This window comes from Engystomops pustulosus, chromosome 8 (assembly GCF_040894005.1).
Source record: "Engystomops pustulosus chromosome 8, aEngPut4.maternal, whole genome shotgun sequence".
NCBI classification, from domain to species: domain Eukaryota; kingdom Metazoa; phylum Chordata; class Amphibia; order Anura; family Leptodactylidae; genus Engystomops; species Engystomops pustulosus.
In genome coordinates, this window is record NC_092418.1 from 1,542,689 (window position 1) to 1,565,622 (window position 22,934).

General features: G+C 53.4%; 1 protein-coding gene across 4 annotated transcripts in view; it reads left to right on the forward strand.

Moving 5' to 3' along the window:
• Window positions 1–22,934, forward strand: part of LOC140076237 (uncharacterized) — a 187,808-nt gene that overhangs the window by 122,027 nt on the left and 42,847 nt on the right. For all 4 annotated transcript variants that reach the window (XM_072122754.1, XM_072122755.1, XM_072122756.1 and 1 more), the window contains 7 exons: window positions 6,516–6,539; window positions 7,092–7,133; window positions 7,215–7,256; window positions 8,510–8,551; window positions 8,634–8,897; window positions 21,087–21,113; window positions 21,210–21,248. In XM_072122754.1, coding sequence (XP_071978855.1) covers window positions 6,516–6,539; window positions 7,092–7,133; window positions 7,215–7,256; window positions 8,510–8,551; window positions 8,634–8,897; window positions 21,087–21,113; window positions 21,210–21,248 — 480 coding nt within the window. The remainder of the gene's footprint in view (window positions 1–6,515; window positions 6,540–7,091; window positions 7,134–7,214; window positions 7,257–8,509; window positions 8,552–8,633; window positions 8,898–21,086; window positions 21,114–21,209; window positions 21,249–22,934) is intronic.

Genomic DNA, 22,934 nt, shown 5'->3' on the forward strand with positions numbered 1-22,934 from the left:
CTACATACAGCCCCCAGCAATCACTGTATACAGCCCTCCAGTAATCACTATATACAGCCCCCATACATCACTATATACAGCTCCCCCAGCAATCAATGTATACAGCTCCCCCAGCAATCACTATATACAGCTCCCCCAGCAATCACTATATATACAGCTCCCCCAGCAATCACTATATACAGCTCCCCCAGCAATCACTATATACAGCTCCCCCAGCAATCACTATATACAGCTCCCCCAGCAATCACTATATACAGCTCCCCAGCAATCACTATATACAGCTTCCCAGCAATCACTGTATACAGCTCCCCCAGCAATCACTGCATACATCTCCCCCAGCAATCACTATATACAGATCCCCCAGCAATCACTATATACAGCTCCCCCAGCATTCACTGTATACAGCTCCCCCAGCAATCACTGTATACAGCTCCCCCAGCAATCACTATATACAGCTCACCCAGCAATCACTATATACAGCTCCCCAGCAATCACTATATACAGTTTTCCTGCAATCACTATATACAGCTCCCTCAGCAATCAGTATATACAGCTCCCCCAGCAATCACTATATACAGCTCCCCCAGCAATCACTATATACAGCTCCCCCAGCATTCACTGTTTACAGCTCCCCCAGCAATCACTGTATATAGCTCCCCCAGCAATCACTATATACAGCTCCCCCAGTAATCACTATATACAGCTCCCCCAGTAATCACTATATACAGCTCCCCAGCAATCACTGTATACAGCTCCCCCAGCAATCACTATATACAGCTCCCCCAGCTATCACTATATACAGCTCCCCCAGCAATCACTGTATACAGCTCCCCCAGCAATCACTATATACAGCTCCCCCAGCAATCACTATATACAGCTCCCCCAGCAATCACTGTATACAGCTCCCCCCCAGCAATCACTATATACAGCTCCCCCAGCAATCACTATATACAGCTCCTCCAGCAATCACTATATACAGCTCCCCCAGCAATCACTATATACAGCTCCCCCAGCAATCACTATATACAGCTCCCCCAGCAATCACTATATACAGCTCCTCCAGCAATCACTATATACAGCTCCCCCAGCAATCACTATATACAGCTTCCCAGCAATCAATGTATACAGCTCCCCCTGCAATCACTATATACAGCTCCCCCAGACATCACTATATACAGCTCCCCCAGCAATCACTGTATACACCTCCTAGCAATCACTATATACAGCTCCTCCAGCAATCACTATATACAGCTCCCCCAGTAATCACTATATACAGCTCCCCCAGTAATCGCTATATACAGCTCCCCCAGCAATCACTATATACAGCCACCCAGCAATCACGATATACAGCTCTCCCAGCAATCACTATATACAGCTCCCCCAGCAACCGCTATATACAGCTCTCCTAGCAATCACTATATACAGCTCTCCCAGCAATCACTGTATACAGCTCCCCCAGGAATCACTATATACAGCTCCCTCAGTAATCACTATATACAGCTCTCCTAGCAATCACTATATACAGCTCTCCCAGCAATCACTATATACAGCTCCAAGCAATCACTGTATACAGCTCCCAGCAATCATAATATATACAGCTCCCCCAGCAATCACTATATACAGCTCCCTCAGCAATCACTATATACAGCTCCCCCAGCAATCACTATATACAGCTCCAAGCAATTACTGTATACAGCTCCCCCAGCAATCTCTATATACAGGTCCCCCAGCAATCACTATATACAGCTCCCCCAGTAATCACTATATACAGCTCCCCCAGCAATCACTATATACAGCTCCCCCAGCAATCACTATATACAGCTCCCCCAGCAATCACTATATACAGCTCCAAGCAATTACTGTATACAGCTCCCCCAGCAATCTCTATATACAGGTCCCCCAGCAATCACTATATACAGCTCCCCCAGCAATCACTATATACAGCTCCAAGCAATTACTGTATACAGCTCCCCCAGCAATCACTATATATACAGCCTCCCCAGTGATCACTATATACAGCTCTCCCAGCAATTACTATATACAGCTCCCCAAGTAATCACTGTATACAGATCCCCAGCAATCACTATATACAGCCCCCAGCAATTACTACATACAGCCCCCAGCAATCACTGTATACAGCCCTCCAGTAATCACTATATACAGCCCCCATACATCACTATATACAGCTCCCCCAGCAATCAATGTATACAGCTCCCCCAGCAATCACTATATACAGCTCCCCCAGCAATCACTATATATACAGCTCCCCCAGCAATCACTATATACAGCTCCCCCAGCAATCACTATATACAGCTCCCCCAGCAATCACTATATACAGCTCCCCCAGCAATCACTATATACAGCTCCCCAGCAATCACTATATACAGCTTCCCAGCAATCACTGTATACAGCTCCCCCAGCAATCACTGCATACATCTCCCCCAGCAATCACTATATACAGATCCCCCAGCAATCACTATATACAGCTCCCCCAGCATTCACTGTATACAGCTCCCCCAGCAATCACTGTATACAGCTCCCCCAGCAATCACTATATACAGCTCACCCAGCAATCACTATATACAGCTCCCCAGCAATCACTATATACAGTTTTCCTGCAATCACTATATACAGCTCCCTCAGCAATCAGTATATACAGCTCCCCCAGCAATCACTATATACAGCTCCCCCAGCAATCACTATATACAGCTCCCCCAGCATTCACTGTTTACAGCTCCCCCAGCAATCACTGTATATAGCTCCCCCAGCAATCACTATATACAGCTCCCCCAGTAATCACTATATACAGCTCCCCCAGTAATCACTATATACAGCTCCCCAGCAATCACTGTATACAGCTCCCCCAGCAATCACTATATACAGCTCCCCCAGCTATCACTATATACAGCTCCCCCAGCAATCACTGTATACAGCTCCCCCAGCAATCACTATATACAGCTCCCCCAGCAATCACTATATACAGCTCCCCCAGCAATCACTGTATACAGCTCCCCCCCAGCAATCACTATATACAGCTCCCCCAGCAATCACTATATACAGCTCCTCCAGCAATCACTATATACAGCTCCCCCAGCAATCACTATATACAGCTCCCCCAGCAATCACTATATACAGCTCCCCCAGCAATCACTATATACAGCTCCTCCAACAATCACTATATACAGCTCCCCCAGCAATCACTATATACAGCTTCCCAGCAATCAATGTATACAGCTCCCCCAGCAATCACTATATACAGCTCCCCCAGCAATCACTATATATACATCTCCCCCAGCAATCACTATATACAGCTCCTCCAGCAATCACTATATACAGCTCCCCCAGCAATCACTATATACAGCTCCCCCAGCAATCACTATATACAGCTCCCCCAGCAATCACTATATACAGCTCCCCCAGCAATCACAATATACAGCTCCCCTCAGCAATCCCTATATACAGCTCCCCCAGACATCACTATATACAGCTCCCCCAGCAATCACTGTATACACCTCCTAGCAATCACTATATACAGCTCCCCCAGCAATCGCTATATACAGCTCCCCCAGCAATCACTATATACAGCTCCCCCAGTAATCACTATATACAGCTCCCCCAGTAATCGCTATATACAGCTCCCCCAGCAATCACTATATACAGCCACCCAGCAATCACGATATACAGCTCTCCCAGCAATCACTATATACAGCTCCCCCAGCAACCGCTATATACAGCTCTCCTAGCAATCACTATATACAGCTCTCCCAGCAATCACTGTATACAGCTCCCCCAGGAATCACTATATACAGCTCCCTCAGTAATCACTATATACAGCTCTCCTAGCAATCACTATATACAGCTCTCCCAGCAATCACTATATACAGCTCCAAGCAATCACTGTATACAGCTCCCAGCAATCATTATATATACAGCTCCCCCAGCAATCACTATATACAGGTCCCTCAGCAATCACTATATACAGCTCCCCCAGCAATCACTATATACAGCTCCAAGCAATTACTGTATACAGCTCCCCCAGCAATCTCTATATACAGGTCCCCCAGCAATCACTATATACAGCTCCCCCAGCAATCACTATATACAGCTCCAAGCAATTACTGTATACAGCTCCCCCAGCAATCACTATATATACAGCCTCCCCAGTGATCACTATATACAGCTCTCCCAGCAATTACTATATACAGCTCCCCCAGTAATCACTGTATACAGATCCCCAGCAATCACTATATACAGCTCCCCCAGCAATCACTATATACAGCTCCCCCAGCAATCACTATATACAGCTCCCCCAGCAATCACTATATACAGCTCCCCCAGCAATCACTATATACAGCTCTCCCAGCAATTACTATATACAGCTCCCCCAGTAATCACTGTATACAGATCCCCAGCAATCACTATATACAGCTCCCCCAGCAATCACTATATACAGCTCCCCCAGCAATCACTATATACAGCTCCCCCAGCAATCACTATATACAGCTCCCCCAGCAATCACTATATACAGCTCCCCCAGCAATCACTATATACAGCTCCCCAGCAATCACTATATACAGCTTCCCAGAAATCACTGTATACAGCTCCCCTAGCAATCACTGCATACATCTCCCCCAGCAATCACTGTATACAGCTCCCCCAGCAATCACTATATACAGCTCCCCCAGCATTCACTGTATACAGCTCCCCCAGCATTCACTGTATACAGCTCCCCCAGCAATCACTGTATACAGCTCCCCCAGCAATCACTGTATACATCTCCCCCAGCAATCACTATATACAGCTCACCCAGCAATCACTATATACAGCTCCCCAGCAATCACTATATACAGTTTTCCTGCAATCACTATATACAGCTCCCCCAGCAATCACTATATACAGCTCCCCCAGCAATCACTATATACAGCTCCCCCAGCAATCAGTATATACAGCTCCCTCAGCAATCAGTATATACAGCTCCCCCAGCAATCACTGTATACAGCTCCCCCAGCAATCACTATATACAGCTCCCCCAGCAATCACTATATACAGCTCCCCCAGCAATCACTATATACAGCTCCTCCAGCATTCACTATATACAACTCCCCCAGCAATCAATGTATACAGCTCCCCCAGTAATCACTATATACATCTCCCCAGCAATCACTGTATACAGCTCCCCAGCAATCACTATTTACAGCTCCCTCAGCAATCACTATATACAGCTCCCCCAGCAATCACTGTATACAGCTCCCCCAGCAATCACTATATACAGCTCCCCCAGCAATCACTATATACAGCTCCCCCAGCAATCACTATATACAGCTCCTCCAGCATTCACTATATACAACTCCCCCAGCAATTAATGTATACAGCTCCCCCAGCAATCACTATGTACAGCTCCCCCAGACATCACTATATACAGCTCCCCCAGCAATCACTATATACAGCTCCTCCAGCAATCACTATATACAGCTCCCCCAGCAATCACTGTATACAGCTCCCCCAGCAATCACTATATATACAGCTCCCCCAGCAATCACTATATACATCTCCTCCAGCAATCACTATATACAGCTCCTCCAGCAATCACTATATACAGCTCCCCCAGCAATCACTATATACAGCTCCTCCAGCAATCACTATATACAGCTCCCCCAGCAATCACTATATACATCTCCCCAGCAATAACTATATACAGCTCCCCCAGCAATCACTATATACAGCCCCCAGCAATCACTATATAGAGCTCCCAGACATCACTATATACAGCTCCCCCAGCAATCACTATATACAGCTCCCCCAGCAATCACTATATACAGCCACCCAGCAATCACTATATACAGCTCCCCCAGCAATCACTGTATACAGCTCCCCCAGCAATCACTATATACAGCCCCCAGACATCACTATATACAGCTCCCCCAGCAATCAATGTATACAGCTCCCCCAGCAATCACTATATACAGCCCCCAGACATCACTATATACAGCTCCCCCAGCAACCACTGTATACAGCTCCCCCAGCAATCACTATATACAGCTCCTGCCAGCAATCACTATATACAGCTCCCCCAGTAATCACTGTATACAACTCCCAGCTATCACTATATACAGCTCCCCCAGTAATCACTATATACAGCTCCCCCAGCAATGACCATATACAGCTCCCCCCAGCAATCACTATATACAGCTCCCCAGCAATCACTATATACAGCTTCCCCCAGCAATCACTGTATACAGCTCCCCCAGCAATCACTGTATACAGCTCCCCCAGCAATCACTATATACAGCTCCCCCAGCAATCACTATATACAGCTCCCCCAGCAATCACTATATACAGCTCCCCCCAGCAATCACTGTATACAGCTTCCCCAGCAATCACTATATACAGCTCCCCAATACACTGCCTGAGCCTAGATACACAGGGGGATACACTGACTGAACCTAGATACAGGGGGATACTTTGGTTTTAGAGGGGGTATATGCTATGGTAACTCCGTCTTTCTACTCCCCTAGGATATGGAAAGCCCCACAAATCAGGTAAGAGCGGCTGGGCGCATCTTCTGGCCTCAGATTTTGGTGGGTAAAGACCTCTGATTTCCTGGATTTATACCAATCACTGCTCCTGGCAGGTGCTCCGACAAAGGAGCTCCTGTATATAGGTTCATGCTGAGCCCCTAAGCAGTCACCTCCTGAGCTTCTGCAGGGAAGATAACAAATGTTGCAACATAACATAAACATCACATTCTAACCCTTCAGTAGTAGGAATGGTGCACTGCAAGTCTTAAAGGCAGTGATTGCTAACCTATGGCACTGGTGCCAGAGGTGGCACTCGGAGCCCTTTCTGTGGGCACTCAGGCCATCACCAGAGATGACTCTAGGTATCTTCCTGCAGTCCCAGACAGCCCAGGACTTGCTGTGCACAGAGATATATTAAAGTGACAGCTCTACCTGGGACTATTTTCTGCTTTATTGGTGTCCTCGTCTGCTGGGGAGGGAAGAGGTAGATGCTGAAGGGGAAGGGATGTGACTGAGGGGGCGCTCTCTCCCTTATTATTGGTGAGGGTTTGTTCTTGTCACTTTCTATTTCAGGTTACGGAGCCCGGAATACTCCTCAGTTTGGGGCACAGACAGGTGAGGTCCTACCATGCCCCATCCCCCTCCCTCCATCCTCTTTCCATGTTTCACCACATTCCATGTATTTTATATCTGCAGGATATGGAGCCGGGAACTACCCGCAGTACGGAGACCAAACAGGTGGGTCCCCATCTGCTGAATCCACGTGTTGTGACTCTTTTCTTTGTGGTCTCTTTCCCTCTGAGTTGTGGTCTCATGTTATCTGTAGTCTCATTCCCTCTGTGGTCTCATTCCCTCTTTGGTCTCTTTCCCTCTGTGGTCTCTCTTTCTCTGTGGACTCTTCTCAGCAGGAGCTGAGTGAGAATGGAGTCCCTGCAGTTAGACTCCACTCAGCAGCTGAGGTAGGTGGGAATAGGGAGCAACAGCAGCTGATGGAGGAGGGGACAAGGAGTCACAGCAGTAAGATACCACCCCCAGCTGAGGGAGGAGGGGAGAGGGAACAACAACAGCTTGGCTCCACCCAGCAGCTGAGGGAGGAAGGGACAGGGAGTCACAGCAGCTAGACTCCACTTAGCATCTGAGGGAGGAGGAGACAGGAAGTCACAAAAGCTAGACTCCACCCATCAGCTGAGGGAGGAGGGGACTGGGAGTCACAGCAGCTAAACTCCATCCAGCAGCTAAGGAAGAAGGGGACAGGAAGTCATAGCAGCTAAACTCCACCCAGCAGCTGTAGGAGGAGGGGACAGGGAGTCACAGCAGCTACACTCCACCCAGCAGCTAAGGAAGGAGGGGACAGGGAGTTGCATCAGTTAGACCCCACCCGGCATCTAAGGAAGAAGGGAGCTGGGAGTCACAGCACCTAGACTCCATCCAGCAGCTAAGGGAGGAGAGAGTAGGAAGTAACAGAGGGAGGAGGGAGCTGGGGGTCACAGGAGGTAGACTCCACCCGGAAGCTAAAGGAAGGAGTGAGCAGGGAGTCACAGCAGCTAGACTCAACCCAGCAGCTGAGGGAGGAGGAGACAGGAAGTCACAGCAGCTAGACTCCACCCATCAGCTGAGGGAGGAGGGGACAGGGAGTCACAGCAGCTAGACTCCACCCATCAGCTGAGGGAGGAGGGGACAGGGAGTCAAGGCAGCTAGACTCCACCCATCAGCTGAGGGAGGAGGGGACAGGGAGTCACAGCAGCTAGACTCCACCCAGCAGCTGAGGGAGGAGGGGACAGGGAGTCACAGCAGCTAGACTCCACCCATCAGCTGAGGGAGGAGGGGACAGGGAGTCACAGCAGCTAGGTTCCACCCAGAATTTGAGGGAGTATTTTAAAAATGAGAGCCGCTAAAGACTACAAGTCCCATAATTCCAGGACACAGCAGAGAGTAAAGTGAGGTGCACTACAAGACACAGCATTTCATTTACCTCATCTTTTTTGTTTTAGGATTTGGAGTTGGGAACTTCCCTCAGTACGGAGCACAAGCCGGTAACCCCTAGCCCCATAGGATCATATGAGATCTCCCTGATGTGACTGTCACTCCTGACTCTACCTCTCCCCCTCTCCTCAGGATATGGGAACAGTGCCGGACTGTACCCCAGTAATGGTGCCGGACTGTACCCCAGTAATGGTGCCGGACTGTATCCCAGCAATGGTGCCGGACTGTACCCCAGTAATGGTGCCGGACTGTACCCCAGCAATGGTGCCGGAGGGTACCCCAGCAATGGTGCCGGACCGTACCCGAGCAATGGTGCCGGAGGGTACCCCAGCAATGGTGCTGGACTGTACTCCAGTAATGGTGCTGGACTGTACCCCAGTAACCTTCAGCAGCAAGGTACAAACCCCTCCAGTACTGCCCCCTGTGGTCCCCACTAGTATCTGTAACCCCTCCAGTACTGCCCCCTGTGGTCCCCACTAGTATCTGTAACCCCTCCAGTACTGCCCCCTGTGGTCCCCACTAGTATCTGTAACCCCTCCAGTACTGCCCCCTGTGGTCCCCACTAGTATCTGTAACCCCTCCAGTACTGCCCCCTGTGGTCCCCACTCGTATCTGTAACCCCTCCAGTACTGCCCCCTGTGGTCCCCACTAGTATCTGTAACCCCTCCAGTACTGCCCCCTGTGGTCCCCACTAGTATCTGTAACCCTTCCAGTACTGCCCCCTGTGGTCCCCACTAGTATCTGTAACCCCTCCAGTACTGCCCCCTGTGGTCCCCACTAGTATCTGTAACCCCTCCAGTACTGCCCCCTGTGCCCCCCACTAGTATCTGTAACCCCTCCAGTACTGCCCCCTGTGCCCCCCACTAGTATCTGTAACCCCTCCAGTACTGCCCCCTGTGCCCCCCTCTAGTATCTGTAACCCCTCCAGTACTGCCCCTGTGGTCCCCACTAGTATCTGTAACCCCTCCAGTACTGCCTCCTGTGGTCCCCACTAGTATCTGTGACCCCTCCAGTACTGCCCCCTGTGGTCCCCACTAGTATCTGTAACCCCTCCAGTACTGCCCCCTGTGGTCCCCACTAGTATCTGTAACCCCTCCAGTACTGCCCCCTGTGGTCCCCACTAGTATCTGTAACCCCTCCAGTACTGCCCCCTGTGGTCCCCACTAGTATCTGTAACCCCTCCAGTACTGCCCCCTGTGGTCCCCACTAGTATCTGTAACCCCTCCAGTACTGCCCCCTGTGGTCCCCACTAGTATCTGTAACCCCTCCAGTACTGCCCCCTGTGGTCCCCACTAGTATCTGTAACCCCTCCAGTACTGCCCCCTGTGGTCCCCACTAGTATCTGTAACCCCTCCAGTACTGCCCCCTGTGGTCCCCACTAGTATCTGTAACCCTTCCAGTACTGCCCCCTGTGGTCCCCACTAGTATCTGCAACCCCTCCAGTACTGCCCCCTGTGGTCCCCACTAGTATCTGTAACCCCTCCAGTACTGCCCCCTGTGGTCCCCACTAGTATCTGTAACCCCTCCAGTACTGCCCCCTGTGGTCCCCACTAGTATCTGTAACCCCTCCAGTACTGCCCCCTGTGGTCCCCACTAGTATCTGTAACCCCTCCAGTACTGCCCCCTGTGGTCCCCACTAGTATCTGTAACCCCTCCAGTACTGCCCCCTGTGGTCCCCACTAGTATCTGTAACCCCTCCAGTACTGCCCCTGTGGTACTCCACTAGTATCTGTAACCCCTCCAGTACTGCCCCCTGTGGTCCCCACTAGTATCTGTAACCCCTCCAGTACTGCCCCCTGTGGTCCCCACTAGTATCTGTAACCCCTCCAGTACTGCCCCCTGTGGTCCCCACTAGTATCTGTAACCCCTCCAGTACTGCCCCCTGTGGTCCCCACTAGTATCTGTAACCCCTCCAGTACTGCCCCCTGTGGTCCCCACTGGTATCTGTAACCCCTCCAGTACTGCCCCCTGAGGTCCCCACTAGTATCTGTAACCCCTCCAGTACTGCCCCCTGTGGTCCCCACTAGTATCTGTAACCCCTCCAGTACTGCCCCCTGTGGTCCCCACTAGTATCTGTAACTCCTCCAGTACTGCCACCTGTGCCCCCCACTAGTATCTGTAACCCCTCCAGTACTGCCCCCTGTGGTACCCAACTAGTATCTGTAACCCCTACAGTACTGCCCCCTGTGGTCCCCACTAGTATCTGTAACTCCTCCAGTACTGCCCCCTGTGCCCCCCACTAGTATCTGTAACCCCTCCAGTACTGCCCCCTGTGGTACCCCACTAGTATCTGTAACCCCTACAGTACTGCCCCCTGTGGTCCCCACTAGTATCTGTAACCCCTCCAGTACTGCCCCCTGTGGTACCCACTAGTATCTGTAACCCCTCCAGTACTGCCCCCTGTGGTCCCCACTAGTATCTGTAACCCCTCCAGTACTGCCCCCTGTGGTCCCCACTAGTAACTGTAACCCCTCCAGTACTGCCCCCTGTGGTCCCCACTAGTATCTGTAACCCCTCCAGTACTGCCCCCTGTGGTCCCCACTAGTATCTGTAACCCTCCAGTACTTCCCCCTGTGCCCCCCACTAGTATCTGTAACCCCTCCAGTACTGCCCCCTGTGCCCCCCACTAGTATCTGTAACCCCTCCAGTACTGCCCCCTGTGGTCCCCACTAGTATCTGTATCCCCTCCAGTACTGCCCCCTGTGGTACCCACTAGTATCTGTAACCCCTCCAGTACTGCCCCCTGTGGTACCCACTAGTATCTGTAACCCCTCCAGTACTGCCCCCTGTGCCCCCCACTAGTATCTGTAACCCCTCCAGTACTGCCCCCTGTGGTATCCCACTAGTATCTGTAACCCCTCCAGTACTGCCCCTTGTGGTCCCCACTAGTAACTGTAACCCCTCCAGTACTGCCCCCTGAGGTCCCCACTAGTATCTGTAACCCCTCCAGTACTGCCCCCTGTGGTCCCCACTAGTAACTGTAACCCCTCCAGTACTGCCCCCTGTGGTCCCCACTAGTATCTGTAACCCCTCCAGTACTGCCCCCTGTGGTCCCCACTAGTATCTGTAACCCCTCCAGTACTGCCCCCTGTTGTCCCCACTAGTATCTGTAACCCCTCCAGTACTGCCCCCTGTTGTCCCCACTAGTATCTGTAACCCCTCCAGTACTGCCCCCTGTGCCCCCCACTAGTATCTGTAACCCCTCCAGTACTGCCCCCTGTGGTACCCCACTAGTATCTGTAACCCCTACAGTACTGCCCCCTGTGGTCCCCACTAGTATCTGTAACCCTCCAGTACTGCCCCCTGTGCCCCCCACTAGTATCTGTAACCCCTCCAGTACTGCCCCCTGAGGTCCCCACTAGTATCTGTAACCCTCCAGTACTGCCCCCTGTGGTCCCCACTAGTATCTGTAACCCCTCCAGTACTGCCCCCTCTGCCCCCCACTAGTATCTGTAACCCCTCCAGTACTGCCCCCTGTGGTCCCCACTAGTATCTGTAACCCTCCAGTACTGCCCCCTGTGGTCCCCACTAGTATCTGTAACCCCTCCAGTACTGCCCCCTGTGGTACCCCACTAGTATCTGTAACCCCTACAGTACTGCCCCCTGTGGTCCCCACTAGTATCTGTAACCCCTCCAGTACTGCCCCCTGTGGTCCCCACTAGTATCTGTAACCCCTCCAGTACTGCCCCCTGTGGTCCCCACTAGTATCTGTAACCCCTCCAGTACTGCCCCCTGTCGTACCCCACTAGTATCTGTAACCCTCCAGTACTGCCCCCTGTGGTCCCCACTAGTATCTGTAACTCCTCCAATACTGCCCCCTGTGCCCCCCACTAGTATCTGTAACCCCTCCAGTACTGCCCCCTGTGGTCCCCACTAGTATCTGTAACCCCTCCAGTACTGCCCCCTCTGCCCCCCACTAGTATCTGTAACCCCTCCAGTACTGCCCCCTGTGGTCCCCACTAGTATCTGTAACCCTCCAGTACTGCCCCCTGTGGTCCCCACTAGTATCTGTAACCCCTCCAGTACTGCCCCCTGTGGTACCCCACTAGTATCTGTAACCCCTACAGTACTGCCCCCTGTGGTCCCCACTAGTATCTGTAACCCCTCCAGTACTGCCCCCTGTGGTCCCCACTAGTATCTGTAACCCCTCCAGTACTGCCCCCTGTGGTCCCCACTAGTATCTGTAACCCCTCCAGTACTGCCCCCTGTCGTACCCCACTAGTATCTGTAACCCTCCAGTACTGCCCCCTGTGGTCCCCACTAGTATCTGTAACTCCTCCAATACTGCCCCCTGTGCCCCCCACTAGTATCTGTAACCCCTCCAGTACTGCCCCCTGTGGTACCCCACTAGTATCTGTAACCCCTACAGTACTGCCCCCTGTGGTCCCCACTAGTATCTGTAACCCCTCCAGTACTGCCCCCTGTGGTCCCCACTAGTATCTGTAACCCCTCCAGTACTGCCCCCTGTGGTCCCCACTAGTATCTGTAACCCCTCCAGTACTGCCCCCTGTGGTACCCCACTAGTATCTGTAACCCTCCAGTACTGCCCCCTGTGGTCCCCACTAGTATCTGTAACTCCTCCAGTACTGCCCCCTGTGCCCCCCACTAGTATCTGTAACCCCTCCAGTACTGCCCCCTGTGGTACCCCACTAGTATCTGTAACCCCTACAGTACTGACCCCTGTGGTCCCCACTAGTATCTGTAACCCCTCCACTACTGCCCCCTGTGGTACCCCACTAGTATCTGTAACCCCTCCAGTACTGCCCCCTGTGGTCCCCACTAGTATCTGTAACCCCTCCAGTACTGCCCCCTGTGGTCCCCACTAGTATCTGTAACCCTCCAGTACTTCCCCCTGTGCCCCCCACTAGTATCTGTAACCCCTCCAGTACTGCCCCCTGTGCCCCCCACTAGTATCTGTAACCCCTCCAGTACTGCCCCCTGTGGTACCCCACTAGTATCTGTAACCCCTCCAGTACTGCCCCTTGTGGTCCCCTCTAGTAACTGTAACCCCTCCAGTACTGCCCCCTGAGGTCCCCACTAGTATCTGTAACCCCTCCAGTACTGCCCCCTGTGGTCCCCACTAGTAACTGTAACCCCTCCAGTACTGCCCCCTGTGGTCCCCACTAGTATCTGTAACCCCTCCAGTACTGCCCCCTGTGGTCCCCACTAGTATCTGTAACCCCTCCAGTACTGCCCCCTGTTGTCCCCACTAGTATCTGTAACCCCTCCAGTACTGCCCCCTGTTGTCCCCACTAGTATCTGTAACCCCTCCAGTACTGCCCCCTGTGCCCCCCACTAGTATCTGTAACCCCTCCAGTACTGCCCCCTGTGGTACCCCACTAGTATCTGTAACCCCTACAGTACTGCCCCCTGTGGTCCCCACTAGTATCTGTAACCCTCCAGTACTGCCCCCTGTGCCCCCCACTAGTATCTGTAACCCTCCAGTACTGCCCCCTGTGGTCCCCACTAGTATCTGTAACCCCTCCATTACTGCCCCCTCTGCCCCCCACTAGTATCTGTAACCCCTCCAGTACTGCCCCCTGTGGTCCCCACTAGTATCTGTAACCCTCCAGTACTGCCCCCTGTGGTCCCCACTAGTATCTGTAACTCCTCCAGTACTGCCCCCTGTGGTACCCCACTAGTATCTGTAACCCCTCCAGTACTGCCCCCTGTGGTCCCCACTAGTATCTGTAACTCCTCCAGTACTGCCCCCTGTGGTACCCCACTAGTATCTGTAACCCCTCCAGTACTGCCCCCTGTGCCCCCCACTAGTATCTGTAACCCCTCCAGTACTGCCCCCTGTGGTCCCCACTAGTATCTGTAACCCCTCTAGTACTGCCCCCTGTGCCCCCCACTAGTATCTGTAACCCTCCAGTACTGCCCCCTGTGGTCCCCACTAGTATCTGTAACCCCTCCAGTACTTCCCCCTGTGCCCCCCACTAGTATCTGTAACCCCTCCAGTACTGCCCCCTGTGGTACCCCACTAGTATCTGTAACCCCTCCAGTACTTCCCCCTGTGCCCCCCACTAGTATCTGTAACCCCTCCAGTACTGCCCCCTGTGGTACCCCACTAGTATCTGTAACCCCTCCAGTACTGCCCCCTGTGCCCCCCACTAGTATCTGTAACCCCTCCAGTACTGCCCCCTGTGGTCCCCACTAGTATCTGTAACCCCTCCAGTACTTCCCCCTGTGCCCCCCACTAGTATCTGTAACCCCTCCAGTACTGCCCCCTGTGGTCCCCACTAGTATCTGTAACCCCTCCAGTACTGCCCCCTGTGCCCCCCACTAGTATCTGTAACCCCTCCAGTACTGCCCCCTGTGGTCCCCACTAGTATCTGTAACCCCTCCAGTACTGCCCCCTGTGGTACCCCACTAGTATCTGTAACCCCTCCAGTACTGCCCTCTGTGGTACCCCACTAGTATCTGTAACCCCTCCAGTACTGCCCCCTGTGGTCCCCACTAGTATCTGTAACCCCTCCAGTACTGCCCCCTGTGGTCCCCACTAGTATCTGTAACCCCTCCAGTACTGCCCCCTGTGGTCCCCACTAGTATCTGTAACCCCTCCAGTACTGCCCCCTGTGGTCCCCACTAGTATCTGTAACCCCTCCAGTACTGCCCCCTGTGGTCCCCACTAGTATCTGTAACCCCTCCAGTACTGCCCCCTGTGGTCCCCACTAGTATCTGTAACCCCTCCAGTACTGCCCCCTGTGGTACCCCACTAGTATCTGTAACCCCTCCAGTACTGCCCCCTGTGGTCCCCACTAGTATCTGTAACCCCTCCAGTACTGCCCCCTGTGGTCCCCACTAGTATCTGTAACCCCTCCAGTACTGCCCCCTGTGGTCCCCACTAGTAACTGTAACCCCTCCAGTACTGCCCCCTGTGGTACCCCACTAGTAACTGTAACCCCTCCAGTACTGCCCCCTGTGGTCCCCACTAGTATCTGTAACCCCTCCAGTACTGCCCTCTGTGGTCCCCACTAGTATCTGTAACCCCTCCAGTACTGCCCCCTGTGGTCCCCACTAGTATCTGTAACCCCTCCAGTACTGCCCCCTGTGGTCCCCACTAGTATCTGTAACCCCTCCAGTACTGCCCCCTGTGCCCCCCACTAGTATCTGTAACCCTCCAGTACTGCCCCCTGTGGTCCCCACTACTATCTGTAACCCTCCAGTACTGCCCCCTGTGGTCCCCACTAGTATCTGTAACCCCTCCAGTACTGCCCCCTGTGGTCCCCACTAGTATCTGTAACCCCTCCAGTACTGCCCCCTGTGGTCCCCACTAGTATCTGTAACCCCTCCAGTACTGCCCCCTGTGGTCCCCACTAGTATCTGTAACCCCTCCAGTACTGCCCCCTGTGGTCCCCACTAGTATCTGTAACCCCTCCAGTACTGCCCCCTGTGGTCCCCACTAGTATCTGTAACCCCTCCAGTACTGCCCCCTGTGGTCCCCACTAGTATCTGTAACTCCTCCAGTACTGCCCCCTGTGCCCCCCACTAGTATCTGTAACCCCTCCAGTACTGCCCCCTGTGGTCCCCACTAGTATCTGTAACCCCTCCAGTACTGCCCCCTGTGGTCCCCACTAGTATCTGTAACCCCTCCGGTACTGCCCCCTGTGGTACCCACTAGTATCTGTAACCCCTCCAGTACTGCCCCCTGTGGTACCCACTAGTATCTGTAACCCCTCCAGTACTGCCCCCTGTGGTCCCCACTAGTATCTGCAACCCTTCAAATACTGCCCCCTGTGGTCCCCACTAGTATCTGTAACCCCTCCACTACTGCCCCCTGTGGTCCCCACTAGTATCTGTAACCCCTCCAGTACTGCCCCCTGTGGTCCCCACTAGTATCTGTAACCCCTCCAGTACTGCCCCCTGTGGTCCCCACTAGTATCTGTAACCCCTCCAGTACTGCCCCCTGTGGTACCCCACTAGTATCTGTAACCCCTCCAGTACTGCCCCCTGTGGTACCCCACTAGTATCTGCAACCCTTCCAGTACTGCCCCCTGTGGTACCCCACTAGTATCTGTAACCCCTCCAGTACTGCCCTCTGTGGTCCCCACTAGTATCTGTAACCCCTCCAGTACTGCCCCCTGTGGTCCCCACTACTATCTGTAACCCCTCCAGTACTGCCCCTTGTGGTCCCCACTAGTATCTGTAACCCCTCCAGTACTGCCCCCTGTGGTCCCCACTAGTAACTGTAACCCCTCCAGTACTGCCCCCTGTGGTCCCCACTAGTATCTGTAACCCCTCCAGTACTGCCCCCTGTGGGCCCCACTAGTAACTGTAACCCCTCCAGTACTGCCCCCTGTGGTCCCCACTAGTATCTGTAACCCCTCCAGTACTGCCCCCTGTGGTCCCCACTAGTATCTGTAACCCTCCAGTACTGCCCCCTGTGGTCCCCACTAGTATCTGTAACCCCTCCAGTACTGCCCCCTGTGCCCCCCACTAGTATCTGTAACCCTCCAGTACTGCCCCCTGTGGTCCCCACTAGTATCTGTAACCCCTCCAGTACTGCCCCCTGTGGTCCCCACTAGTATCTGTAACCCCTCCAGTACTGCCCCCTGTGGTCCCCACTAGTATCTGTAACCCCTCCAGTACTGCCCCCTGTGGTCCCCACTAGTATCTGTAACCCCTCCAGTACTGCCCCCTGTGGTCCCCACTAGTATCTGTAACCCTCCAGTACTTCCCCCTGTGGTCCCCACTAGTATCTGTAACCCCTCCAGTACTGCCCCCTGTGGTCCCCACTAGTATCTGTAACCCCTCCAGTACTGCCCCCTGTGCCCCCCACTAGTATCTGTAACCCCTCCAGTACTGCCCCCTGTGGTACCCCACTAGTATCTGCAACCCCTCCAGTACTGCCCCCTGTGGTACCCCACTAGTATATGTAACCCCTCCAGTACTGCCCCCTGTGGTCCCCACTAGTATCTGTAACCCTCCAGTACTGCCCCCTGTGGTCCCCACTAGTATATGTAACCCCTCCAGTACTGCCCCCTGTGGACCCCACTAGTATCTGTAACCCTTCCAGTACTGCCCCCTGTGGTCCCCACTAGTATCTGTAACCCCTCCAGTACTGCCCCTGTGGTACTCCACTAGTATCTGTAACCCCTCCAGTACTGCCCCCTGTGGTCCCCACTAGTATCTGTAACCCCTCCAGTACTGCCCCCTGTGGTCCCCACTAGTATCTGTAACCCCTCCAGTACTGCCCCCTGTGCCCCCCACTAGTATCTGTAACCCCTCCAGTACTGCCCCCTGTGGTCCCCACTAGTATCTGTAACCCCTCCAGTACTGCCCCCTGTGGTCCCCACTAGTATCTGTAACCCCTCCAGTACTGCCCCCTGTGCCCCCCACTAGTATCTGTAACCCCTCCAGTACTGCCCCCTGTGGTCCCCACTAGTATCTGTAACCCCTCCAGTACTGCCCCCTTTTGTCCGCACTAGTATCTGTATCCCCTCCAGTACTGCCCCCTGTGGTCCCCACTAGTATCTGTAACCCCTCCAGTACTGCCCCCTGTTGTCCCCACTAGTATCTGTAACCCCTCCAGTACTGCCCCCTGTGGTCCCCACTAGTATCTGTAACCCCTCCAGTACTGCCCCCTGTGCCCCCCACTAGTATCTGTAACCCCTCCAGTACTGCCCCTTGTGCCCCCCACTAGTATCTGTAACCCCTCCAGTACTGCCCCCTGTGGTCCCCACTAGTATCTGTAACTCCTCCAGTACTGCCCCCTGTGCCCCCCACTAGTATCTGTAACCCCTCCAGTACTGCCCCCTGTGGTACCCCACTAGTATCTGCAACCCCTCCAGTACTGCCCCCTGTGGTACCCCACTAGTATCTGTAACCCCTCCAGTACTGCCCCCTGTGGTCCCCACTAGTATCTGTAACCCCTCCAGTACTGCCCCCTGTGGTCCCCACTAGTATCTGTAACCCCTCCAGTACTGCCCCCTGTGCCCCCCACTAGTATCTGTAACCCCTCCAGTACTGCCCCCTGTGGTCCCCACTAGTATCTGTAACCCCTCCAGTACTGCCCCCTGTGGTCCCAACTAGTATCTGCAACCCCTCCAGTACTGCCCCCTGTGGTACCCCACTAGTATCTGTAACCCCTCCAGTACTGCCCCCTGTGGTCCCCACTAGTATCTGTAACCCCTCCAGTACTGCCCTCTGTTCCCCCCCACTAGTATCTGTAACCCCTCCAGTACTGCCCCCTGTGGTACCCCACTAGTATCTGTAACCCCTCCAGTACTGCCCCCTGTGGTCCCCACTAGTATCTGTAACCCCTCCAGTACTGCCCCCTGTGGTCCCCACTAGTATCTGTAACCCCTCCAGTACTGCCCCCTGTGGTACCCACTAGTATCTGTAACCCCTCCAGTACTGCCCCCTGTGGTCCCCACTAGTATCTGTAACCCCTCCAGTACTGCCCCCTGTGGTACCCCACTAGTATCTGTAACCCCTCCAGTACTGCCCCCTGTGGTACCCCACTAGTATCTGTAACCCCTCCAGTACTGCCCCCTGTGGTCCCCACTAGTATCTGTAACCCCTCCAGTACTGCCCCCTGTGGTACCCCACTAGTATCTGTAACCCCTCCAGTACTGCCCCCTGTGCCCCCCACTAGTATCTGTAACCCCTCCAGTACTGCCCCCTGTGGTCCCCACTAGTATCTGTAACCCCTCCAGTACTGCCCCCTGTGGTCCCAACTAGTATCTGCAACCCCTCCAGTACTGCCCCCTGTGGAACCCCACTAGTATCTGTAACCCCTCCAGTACTGCCCCCTGTGGTCCCCACTAGTATCTGTAACCCCTCCAGTACTGCCCCCTGTGGTCCCCACTAGTATCTGTAACACCTCCAGTACTGCCCTCTGTTCCCCCCCACTAGTATCTGTAACCCCTCCAGTACTGCCCCCTGTGGTACCCCACTAGTATCTGTAACCCCTCCAGTACTGCCCCCTGTGGTCCCCACTAGTATCTGTAACCCCTCCAGTACTGCCCCCTGTGGTCCCCACTAGTATCTGTAACCCCTCCAGTACTGCCCCCTGTGGTACCCCACTAGTATCTGTAAACCCTCCAGTACTGCCCCCTGTGGTCCCCACTAGTATCTGTAACCCCTCCAGTACTGCCCCCTGTGGTCCCCACTAGTATCTGCAACCCCTCCAGTACTGCCCCCTGTGGTACCCCACTAGTATCTGTAACCCCTCCAGTACTGCCCCCTGTGGTCCCCACTAGTATCTGTAACCCCTCCAGTACTGCCCCCTGTGGTCCCCACTAGTATCTGTAACCCCTCCAGTACTGCCCCCTGTGGTCCCCACTAGTATCTGTAACCCCTCCAGTACTGCCCCCTGTGGTCCCCACTAGTATCTGTAACCCCTCCAGTACTGCCCCCTGTGGTACCCCACTAGTATCTGTAACCCCTCCAGTACTGCCCCCTGTGGTCCCCACTAGTATCTGTAACCCCTCCAGTACTGCCCCCTGTGGTCCCCACTAGTATCTGCAACCCCTCCAGTACTGCCCCCTGTGGTCCCCACTAGTATCTGTAACCCCTCCAGTACTGCCCCCTGTGGTACCCCACTAGTATCTGTAACCCCTCCAGTACTGCCCCCTGTGGTCCCCACTAGTATCTGTAACCCCTCCAGTACTGCCCCCTGTGGTCCCCACTAGTATCTGTAACCCCTCCAGTACTGCCCCCTGTGGTACCCCACTAGTATCTGTAACCCCTCCAGTACTGCCCCCTGTGGTACCCACTAGTATCTGTAACCCCTCCAGTACTGCCCCCTGTGGTCCCCACTAGTATCTGTAACCCCTCCAGTACTGCCCCCTGTGGTCCCCACTAGTATCTGTAACCCCTCCAGTACTGCCCCCTGTGGTACCCCACTAGTATCTGTAACCCCTCCAGTACTGCCCCCTGTGGTCCCCACTAGTATCTGTAACCCCTCCAGTACTGCCCCCTGTGGTCCCCACTAGTATCTGTAACCCCTCCAGTACTGCCCCCTGTGGTCCCCACTAGTATCTGTAACCCCTCCAGTACTGCCCCCTGTGGTCCCCACTAGTATCTGTAACCCCTCCAGTACTGCCCCCTGTGGTACCCCACTAGTATCTGTAACCCCTCCAGTACTGCCCCCTGTGGTACCCACTAGTATCTGTAACCCCTCCAGTACTGCCCCCTTTGGTCCCCACTAGTATCTGTAACCCCTCCAGTACTGCCCCCTGTGGTCCCCACTAGTATCTGTAACCCCTCCAGTACTGCCCCCTGTGGTCCCCACTAGTATCTGTAACCCCTCCAGTACTGCCCCCTGTGGTACCCACTAGTATCTGTAACCCCTCCAGTACTGCCCCCTGTGGTACCCCACTAGTATCTGTAACCCCTCCAGTACTGCCCCCTGTGGTCCCCACTAGTATCTGTAACCCCTCCAGTACTGCCCCCTGTGGTCCCCACTAGTATCTGTAACCCCTCCAGTACTGCCCCCTGTGGTACCCCACTAGTATCTGTAACCCCTCCAGTACTGCCCCCTGTGGTAACCTCTCCTTACACTGAGGGCTCGGGTAACATTGCTGTGGAGTTATCATTAGATGTTGATGCTAAAGATCAAATACTTGTTTATTTCAGGTTATGGAGCAAAACCTTCGAAGGCAGGTGAGACGCTCGTCCCCCTTGTGTGACCCCGTATCCCACAGCTTCTCCCAATTACATTGTACAGAGGTTGTGCCTCATCTCCTCTCATCTTTGCAGGTATCGGGGCTGGAAATTACCAGTACTCTCCTCAAAGAGGTAAATGTTCCATCTTCCCCTCCTTGTCCTGATCCTCTTTCTCCTCTTCTCCTTGGCATCTTCCTTGTCCTCCTCCTGCTCCTTGTCCTCCTTGTCCTTCCCCTCCTCGTTCTCCTCCTAGTCCTTCCCCTCCTCGTTCTCCTCCTAGTCCTTCCCCTCCTCGTTCTCCTCCTTGTCCTTCCCCTCCTTGTTTTCCTCCTCCTCGTTCACCTTAGCCTCTTCTTGATCTCCTCCGCCTCATCCTTGTCCTCCTGCTTCTTGTCCCTCTGGTTCTCCTTGGCCTCCTCCTCATTCTCCTCCTCCTCCTTGTCCTCCTCATTCTCCTCCTTCTCCTTCTCCTCCTCCTCCTTCTCCTCCTTTCCTCCTTCTTGTTCTCCTTGGCCTCTTCCTCATTCTCCTTCTCCTTTTGGTCCTTCTACTCCTTGTTCTTCTCCTCCTTGACCTTTTCCTTGTTCTCCTTGGCCTCTTCCTCATTCTCCTTCTCCTCTTGGTCCTACTCCTCCTTGTTCTTCTCCTCTTTGTCCTTTTTTACTTGTTCTCCTTGGCCTCTTCCTCTTTCTCTGCCTTGTCCTTCTCCTGCCTCTTATCCTCCTGGTTATCCCTGGCCTCTTTCTCATTCTTCTCTTCCTCCAGGTCCTTCTCCTCCTCGTTCTACTTTTTGTCCTCTTCCTGTTTTCCTTGACCTCTTCCTCATTCTCTTTGGCCTCTTACTCATTCTCCTCCTCGTTCTCCTCCTCCTCATGGTCCTTCTCCTCCTTGTTCTCCTTGGCCTCTTCCTCATTCTCCTCCTCATGGTCCTTCTCCTCCTCGTTCTCTTTGGCCTCTTCCTCATTCTCTTCCTCATGGTCCTTCTCCTCCTTGTTCTCCTTGGCCTCTTCCTCATTCTCCTCCTCATGGTCCTTCTACTCCTCATTCTCCTCCTTGTTCTCTTCCCCTTCCTTATTCTTCTCCTCTTTCTCCTCCTTGTTCTCTTTGGCCTCTTCCTTGTTCTCCTCCTCATGGTCCTTCTCCTCCTTGTTCTCCTTGGCCTCTTCCTCGTTCTCCTCCTCATGGTCCTTCTCCTCCTCGTTCTCCTTGGCCTCTTCCTCATTCTCCTCCTCATGGTCCTTCTACTCCTCATTCTCCTCTTTGTTCTCTTGCCCTTCCTTATTCTTCTCCTCTTCACCTCCTTGTTCTCTTTGGCCTCTTCCTCATTCTCCTCCTCATGGTCCTTCTCCTCCTTGTTCTCCTTGACCTCTTCCTCGTTCTCCTCTTTGTCCTTCTCCTCATCCTCATCCTCATCCTCATCCTCTTGCTTTCTCTACATCTCCAGCAGTATTACACTCACTGGGGGGTTGTGGTGTCTTTGGATGCCGTCACATTTATCATAGCGGCTTAGAATCTTAGGAGGAGATTTATCACTGGCTCGGCGAGCACCGCGCACAGGCTCTTCTATGATTTGCCTTTTTTTATAACAAAAGTTCAGTCACTTCCCTCCTCGCGCATCTGCGGTGCCATTATTTTACTCTACTTGTGATTATTTTGTCATTATTTGAAAAAAATCCCAGAGACATTTATAAAAGGGCAGCGAAGCTCCAAAGGCCGAGATAGAAGAATCGCGAGGAGCCCGATGGTAAATACCCGGAGGAGGCATTTACGATGTTAAGGTCTGTAGTGGTTTGCTCCTAAATTTGCAAATGTTCACAA